Genomic DNA, 9,328 nt, shown 5'->3' on the forward strand with positions numbered 1-9,328 from the left:
TAAAAAACCATCGGTGAAATCGGAAATACCGAAGAGAACAACACGTGGCTTTGTTTGCTCCTGATGTTTCTAGTTTTTTTTTCCTATTAAAATGATAAAGAAAGTCATAAAAAGTACAAAAATGAGGAAATTGATGGACACGATGAGTGATGATTCATTTTCAGATATCATTGTCAAGTAAGGTTCAAAAAGTACTCAATTCACGAGGAAATAGTAAAGCGTTTCCGTGCAAATAATAATAATAATTCTTCAATAAATAGGAATAAAATCCGATTTGAACTCACATAAGCTATTTAATTCTTCTATCAGATTCACTGTCACAGTTCATTTCTGATAGTAGTATTTTCAATTATGTTTCTCATTTCAGTTTTTGCTTTGAATGTTCTGTTTATTTCTGGGTTTTCTTCAACAGAATCATCTGGATCTGATGAATCCGAATACACTGAATTCAAGAAAATATTCTGTGGTATGTAAAGTTTACACTGTTATTTCTTAATTAAGCATTCTTTATCAAGATTGGTAAAGCAATAAATCAAATTTTTAAACTTGATTAGTCATGAATGATGGATGAAGGTAAGCACTAAAAATTTTTTGCAGTATGGAAAATTATATTCTTTTCTATAATTCTTTGATGAAATTATGTTTAAAATTCTTAAAATGTGGTTAAACATCAACGAAAAACTGTAAAGCTAATTCAATTAGTATTTCTAATTACATTAATCATATCCCTATATAATCATGTGTTTCTAATTGCATTAATCATATGGTAGAACTTTGAAAAGTCTTTGGAATACCATAATATATGTGTCAGGAGAAATTTGATGATAAAGCGGTTAGTAATTACCATCTTTTATTTAAAAGAAGCAACAAAACACGTTTAAACATGTAATAGATCCTTCTGGAGATGTTCACTAGGCAGTTATCCACTCTTTGTGGGGAAAAAATGTTAATGAAACTGATTTTCATAAAGAACAATAACTCGCAATCGGCTGAGTATATGTTGTTTAAAACAGTTCTGCTATTCTATAGGGTGTTTAATCCTTAACACTTGAGTGCAATTGAAATTCCACGAACTGCTCAATCCCACTCAATTATAAATGTAAAATACTTCCTCTTTCTAGCCCAATTTCCAACATCTTTTACAGAAGAAAATACGTAGCAATTTTATTGGCTTAACCCTTTAAAGGGCCATTTTTTTTCTAGTCATATTATGTTAAAATATTTTGAGACGTTGAAATTAGAATAAGAAAAGGAATTCATTTAGCTCATTAGATAAATTTAATTTGGTTAATTAATAATTAAGTACAAATCAAGACACATCATTTTGTGTGAGAAAAAGAACTAAAACATCTTAATTTCTGTTTTACAAAAAAAAAAAAAAAAATGTCAGAACTTATGCCAACTTACATAATTTCATACAAAGATTCATAAATTGGGTGGGAAGCATACTTCCCACGGCCCTAGAAAGGATTAACTTGCTGAACTGACTATCCAAAACAAGCTTTCAAATTTGCTCACAAATATGTTATTATATAAAGGGGTAAGAAGGAAGGAAATTTAACATCGGTTTTTACTTTTAAATAGAAAGATATTAACCTGAGAGAAAAATGTTGTGGTATAAAGATGTTAGTGTTAAAATGACCTGTAAAATAAATTATGAAAGTTAAGATACCATAATTAGATCAGGAGTAAATTATCAAAAGTCCGAACCTGGAAGAAAAAAAATTGTTAAATTTAGCATTTTTTTAAAAATTTTACTTAGGTATGTATTATATGGAAGGAAAAAATTGGTCAAATTTTCTGGTTAATATTTGCAATGTCTTGTGAAATATTTGACTTTGTAGGAAAAGAAAAGAATTGGGGAACAATACCAGCAAGTGCTTTTCCATCAGTCGATTTACATAAAAAAAGGGTAATTCGTACCAACAAACTATTTCGAGTCAAAATTGGTCAATTAAAAAATGGTTATTCTATAATAGTCGATTTTCAAAAAACCAAAAGCAGTGAAAATGAAATTTCATGTTAACATATTTTTTCAGTTCTTAAGCTCGAAATTATTTTCCTATGCCTCTTACGCTCTTGAAAACTACTTTTAAAGTTTTTCAACATCAATCGCGATAAATTATCAATCGCGACTTTTCTGCTTTTTGAAATTTGGAAATCAGTTCATCATATCATTATTCGGTTTCATATTCATTCGGCAATCGATTTTCTGCCATCAGAAATTGGATTGTTGCACACTGAACCTTGTTCAGGAAAAAAGATTGGCGTATCTTCCGTTTCATCTGATATATAGACATTTAGACTATGTTTCTTTTGGCATGCGATACCGTCTTTCAGGAAAATCTCAAAGTTTTGCTTCTTGTATTAATCTTCTAGAGCTACAATCCAGTTTTCCCTCCACTCAACTTGTGATATAATTTTAGAAGTTATGCTAAAAAAATGACATTGGTTTTCAAACCTATCAAAAATGTATTTGATGTGTAAGAGAAAAGTTATTTAAATTAAATTTTTTTCAGATGATGAAAATGGCACGATTTCGAATGTTATGGATGAGTGCTTTGAAGAAATGAACCTCACAAGAGTAAGTACAATTTCTTGTCATTTTTTTTTGCAAGATGCTTTCTGAGGAGAGAATGTCTCGAAATTATTTGAAAAATTCATTTAATCAACTTCGTGATGCTGAAATAAATAGGCAGAGAAACACGAATGACACATCTCTTTTTGCTCCTTCGTTAAAATGAAATTTCTAGTACATTTAAACTTCTTCTTTTTCTCGAACTTAAAAACATTCCGAATCAATTCGAAAGAATTAAATAAATATTAAGTAAAATTGTATTATAAAGATATTTCTAAAAACATTCTATCTCATTCTTAAGGTATCCTCAAGAAAGCAACAAAACTATTAATAGATTTAAGATGTATCCTTACACTATAGAAAATATACAAAATATTCATGACGTAATGCGTTTTAAAGCCATAGATAAAAGTACGAATTATAAATGAAGGAAAAACTTGTACAAAAGATACGTTTATTCGATTTGGAACACACTTTTGTGAACTTACCATAAATATTTGAATTGTATATACTATAAGTATCTATCACTTTCCCATTTACATTTTTCTGTCTCCATATAAATGGAGGTGCTTAAATTTTAGTATCAGCAGAGATGAATATTTTGCTATCATTTTTTTTTATTATTTAAAGATTCTTAATACAAGGAGGTTTTCTACAATATTAAAATTACCCAGCTGATCTGATACGAATTAGATAGATAAAAAGATGATTAAAAGAAATGAAATTGACCGAGTGCACGCTTTTAAGAATATAGAACAAGTTTTAAAGGTCAGTCATAGAGAAAAAATAATTATCATGACTGAAAATATAGTCACAACCACCGAGATGGAGCATTTAATGGACTTTTGGTTATCTAATTAAGAAAAGAAAATAATTTACCAATTTAGCCATTTAGAAAATAATTTAGTCATTACTATACTAAAAATAGAAAAATTAAAGAAAGAATTTTACAGACATAAAATGGATATTGTTGATATGTATATGTTCTGAATTTTAAAACTACGATTAAATTGGTTTTTGTACAATAATATACTTCGAAATTATTAAGGAACCCCCACCCCTGAATTATTTGATTAACCTTTTATTAAAAATCTAATGAAATTCTTGGATATTTTTTTCTTATTGAGCACCTGATACTCAAGATGTAAATTTATATCAAATTTAGTAGCTACAGGTCCAAATGTTTGTATAATAGGGAGATCAAGTAATATCTCACAACAATCCATTTAGTACAATTATAAACGAATTAATCAATTAATAATCAATTATCTTTCCTTTTGTATTCATGTTAGTACGAAGATATTATCAAAGAATGCTATACAGGAATAGATGAAGCTTGCGGTAAAAGCATTTATGATTGGTATTGTGCTAATTCGGAGGAAGCCATGGATAAGGTAACTATAATGATATTTATCATCATATTTCTTGCTTCTAAGAACTATGTCTATCTCAAAACTAAACATTTTCGTTGTAAAAGAATGAAAAGAAGCTTTAAGTTCACAATATGATATTATTGTTCAAAATAATTTTATGGTGTTTGTTTTTATTGTTCGTTCTATGCCATTTTAATTTTTAGATTCGAATTCTTCTCATACAAATTAGCCAAAAGCTCGGCACTAATTATTTTATATCTTCGGTAAATATTAGAAATGCATTTTAAGAATAAATTCAATTTTATCACTCTTATTAATTGTACTGTCGTTTCTTTTTTCTTATTCATATGCTTAATTTCTATTTTATTGAAATAGTCTTTTAAAAATCAGCTTTCCCGCATTTACGATTTTTTTTTCTTTCTGATAGGCAGATGAATGCGCGGAAAACAAGGTTAAAGAGCAAGAAGTAAGTAATCGATATTTTAGAATAAAAATGTTCAAAATCCTAATCCATTGAAGATAAAAATTAAAACTGCTTGATGATTGATTTCATTCTTTCAATCAAGTAGGAATTCAGCTTGGTGGTGTTACACATATATACTCTGACTATCGGTTAAGTGTTACTACACATATGTACTCGCGTATTTTGTCAAACTAGTCATTATATATTAAGAAAATATTGAACATATTTGCATATTTTTTTTTCATAACAATAATATTAATTATTAATTATGATACATATAGAATCTTTTGATCCTTTAATCGTTAACCATAATAATTAAAATGTCTTGAATTCGGTAATTTTTCTGTATCGAAAATTTGTATCTATTAGAAAAATGACTATGGATAAATTTATAATATCATAAAATTAGAAAGGTTTATTCTTATTTAATTAAGTAATTTAATTATGTGATACACTGAAATATTTATATATGTGTGTGTGTGTGTGGGTGTGGGTGTGTTTATGTATATGTATATGTGTATGTATGTATGTGTGCGTATATATGTATGTGTGCGTTTGTACATGTATATATATGTGTGTGTTATATTGCATGTATGTCTCATTTATGAAAAATAAGAGGAGGTTGTGATCGTTTAAGATTCGACCTCAAGACTTTGGTGGATATCCTAGTTATAGATGTCCCTGAATGCTAAAAATACATGTTGGGAAATTATATCTATCTCTCTGTGAGCAAGAGAACTCTTAAAAGCTCTTTTAATTAGACGAAAGACATTTTGAATGGGATTTAAAAAAAATCTTATAGACATTTTTTTTCTCCAAATTTTGAGCTAAATCATACATAAATTCTGAAATATGTCTGTCTGTCTGAACGCCAATGAATCCGATAACTATTTACAAAAAAGTAAGTTCAATAAATACAATTCAGTGCTCAATTTCAGTATCTAAATGTAGGACAGTTATTACTAGAAAAGATAGAAAATAGGGGATGGGTCGCCATAAATCTATCCCTGACAGAAAAATTTTAAAGCAAGATTTTATTAGTATGTTTAAGAATAATTCAAAAGTAAATTTAAAAATTCACATTGATATTACTAACCAGTATAAATTTTGATATACTTGATTTATTTTTAGGGTGAAATCGTCATTGATCTGTTAAAGTATGAAATACTGGTAAGTAACTCAAGTACTCGTAAGTAGTAAATGACTACTAGATAATATCCTTCAATTTTAGACGTTTCTCTAAACACTTAAAAATTTTTTATAAAAATTCGCAAATAGGAGGAAAAACATATTTAGAATAATTTTAAATTTAACAAATTATCACCGTTATTCATTGGTATACAAAAATGTTCTTCAACATTAAGATATGGATGCTAAAAATTAGTAAGAGTGCAAAATAATTAAAAAAAACTTTTAAAAATTAGAATTTCTTTCACAACTGTAATATATTTTATGAATGCAAATGAAAATTATTTAACATCCATTGTGGCTTAATTTCTGTATAGCATTATTTTCGGGACACAGAATTTAATAATTTTTGTGAAATTATTTTTTTATCAAAACAATACTTTTTGCGTTTTTGTATTACTTACGTAAAACAGTGCTTTTTACATTTTTATTGAATTATTTATTAACATAATTATTAATTTTTAAATTACAAATATGATTATAAATACAAATTAAAAATTTAAATAATAAATACTTAACTTATAAATACTAACTAAAATACGTACATATATCAATTGCCAGTTACCAATATATCTTTCATATATCAAAATGATTTATGGAAATACCTGACATTAAAAACAAACCACAGAATTTGGCGTTTTTTTGTTTAGTAGGAAAATATTTAAATTTCATATGTGATTGGCTTTTTATTAAAAATATTATGGAGTTTGTGTATTTGATATGCAGTTATAATTAACAGAATCAAATCTTTCAATTGTTGTCAATGACTCGTGATGTCAGCAAAGCGCTTTATTCAAATTGATATTGCGATTACGTGCAAACTGGGTTACACGTAGAAAGCTACATATAACTTCGCCCTGTAATTGGCACGAGTGTTTCTATTTATTTATTTATTTGAATTTAAAACTTCCGTTTAAAACATTGAAAACATTGGGCAGAATATAAACTATTCGTATGGAAAAGTTGTTGATAATATTTTTAACTTTTTTAATGGACAGAAATTTAATGAGGACCACTTAATTCTTCACTTGTTTATTATTACACATTTTATGATGATTCAATGAAATAACTCTTAGCAAAATTCGTATAATCAAGTTACAAGGACAATTATAAATGAAAAGGTGCAAAATGAGACTGTGGGTATAAATGAAGACTTTATTCAAAACATACGCCATAGACCTGAGTACGACCATGCCATTAATTAACGAGCCAAAGGATTCCTTGTTCCCAGAATTCCTGTGGCCGTGACGAGACCCAGTCCTTCACAGCACCCTTGAGTGAGCTGTACGAGTTGAAGTGCTTTCCTTTTAGGTGCTTTTTCAGGGGACCAACACATAAAAATCGCAGGGCGGCATGTCCGGGCTGTAGGGCAGATGATCAAGCTGCGTGGTCGAGTTCCGCGTGTGTGACTCTGGAGACGTATGGAACGCTCGTTGTCAGGGAGAAGAACCACACCCTCAATTGATTGGCCCGGTCTTTTGTTCTTGATGGATCTATGTGGTTTTCGGAGAGTTTCACAGCACACATTGGAGTTAATGGTCCTTCTGTGCTCGAGGAATTCAACAAGTAGCAGACCTTGGACATCAACTGGAAGACGCTCCTTATAAGAGCCTCTACTCTCTCCTGCGCATGCAGGAGCCCTCGCATGCTCCGATCTACGTCGCAGATTCCAATCGCATCCTTAGATGTCGCTCTGCGCTCTCCCATAGCAGCATAGGCAAATATGTTAACGGTTACGTTGTTACGAGGTTTCGTACCTTTTCATTTGAACACTCCTTGCAGTTTGTCATTCACATTACGGACTGAAAATGAAACACTGATCATAATTTAATATTCACTGAAGCTTTGAAGCACTTAAAGTTTTTTTTTTTATTGCAGAACTGTACAGATTCCAAATTAGAAGAAGAAGAAGTGGAGATGGAATATTATTATTCAGGCGATAATTGAAATAAAATTGAAAATCAATTTCCTTTTGCTAACTATGTTTTTGAATTTTCTTTATTAATACTTTATTAAAACTCAATCATTTAATCATGTTTGTAAATTTTTATTTATCTTTAAAAAATCTCAAACAGGTTTTTTAAAAACTTTATCTATTCAATAAAAGGCATAAACATTAATTTTTCTCTTAGACAAGAACGGTCAAGGATTTATAGATAATTACACTAAAAGTTATTTATTTCAGTAAAGACATTAAGTTTCTGTCACTTCCATTAAATGTATTATGAATAATAATATCTTAAATGTTTAGAGACAAAATGATTTTAGCATACTTGATTAATAATAATGTTAAAAAACATGTGTTTAAAAATGGCATTTCAAATGCGCCAAAGACGTTTTTAAAATACTTTAATAATATATTGTAATAAGTTGAAGAAGTAAATTTTTCACTTAAAAACTTTGTTAAGAAATCACTTAGGGAAACACGGCGTTTGTGAAATAAATATAGATATTACCATTTGAACCATTCATCAGCTAATTTAAGTCTGTAGTTACATCAAATTTAGTTATCAAATAATGTTACGCCTTCTTATAGAAAAAGGAAATTTTATAAAGTAATTCAGATTAGAAAGGTATTCACTGCGTAAATTATCTCAAATCATGTTGTAATTTGGAATATTAGGAAAATTGTACCAAAAATTAATATAAATAATTTAGAGTTTACAGAAATACTAAACATGAAAAGATCAAAAGATTCATTGCTATAAAAAGTTTGACTTTCGGAAATAATTTTATTATTAAACAATCTTTAGCTAAAAAAACAGAAACAGAAAAAAAAGCTTTCCAAATTATTATGCATGAATGGGAATAAAAATTTTATGAAAAATTTATGAAATTAATTTTATTTAAATTTATGAATTGATTTTATGAAAAATACAAACAATTTTAACCAAAAGAAGAAAAAATACATTGAATTTTGAAGTAGGTTATCCGACTCCAAGGTAATATTAAACAAACCAAAAGAAAAATAAATCTAAGTAAAAAAATCATTTCCAAGAGCGTATTTTCGCAGAACAGAATTTAAGTTATAAAATTCGTTTATGTGTAATATTGAATTTTGGAAGAAAAGTTTTATCTTTTAGAAAAAATTCGTAACTAATTGAATTTTTGACAATAAAATGAAATTACATATTGCTGAATACAGGCAGTCTGGAATATTTTACTACAAACAAACTTTCTCTTCCGCTCTATAATAGTAAATCTTAAACTATATAATCCATTTCGTCACAGAGTAATAGATTGTTTTAAATATACATTTATCTACTACTAAAGAATGCCTTCATTCTTTTTTATGCTAAATTTCAATTTCAATTAAAATTTTCTAATTGGAAAAACGTTTTAATTTCAGTTTTTTTGGTCACCTAAATAGTTGCTGATATAAAAGGAATTAAATTTATTTTACCAAAATCCTAAGTCATTCTTTTTTATTCTAAAGTATTAGGCTCCGATTGATTAGGATTAATATAAATTTGAATCCACAGTCAGTGAAGCTAGATATCCACGTACCGATTGTTTACATAAAAAAAAAAAAAAAAAAAAAAAAAAAAAAAAAAAAAATGAAAAATAATTTGTAAGATCTTAACTCGACGTGACTTGAAAATTTATCTGAAGTATAAACTTTCAAAAATCATAGATTTTAAAAAAAATAAAGAAATGAATGAATACTGAGTCCAACAACGATCAGATTTCTGTGACAAATATAATTACCGAATGGCATACAAATTT

General features: G+C 28.0%; 1 protein-coding gene across 1 annotated transcript; it reads left to right on the forward strand.

Annotated features, from left to right (window-relative positions):
- Positions 1-273: 273 nt before the first annotated feature.
- On the forward strand, positions 274-7,633 carry LOC129963923 (uncharacterized). The gene is made up of 6 exons (XM_056078517.1): positions 274-466; positions 2,520-2,584; positions 3,871-3,972; positions 4,379-4,417; positions 5,546-5,584; positions 7,481-7,633. The coding sequence occupies exons 1-6, from the start codon at positions 352-354 to the stop codon at positions 7,547-7,549; spliced, it is 429 nt and encodes a 142-aa protein (XP_055934492.1). The 5' UTR covers positions 274-351; the 3' UTR covers positions 7,550-7,633.
- Positions 7,634-9,328: the final 1,695 nt, after the last annotated feature.

The sequence above is a fragment of the Argiope bruennichi genome, chromosome 3 (genome assembly GCF_947563725.1).
Source record: "Argiope bruennichi chromosome 3, qqArgBrue1.1, whole genome shotgun sequence".
Lineage (NCBI taxonomy): Eukaryota > Metazoa > Arthropoda > Arachnida > Araneae > Araneidae > Argiope > Argiope bruennichi.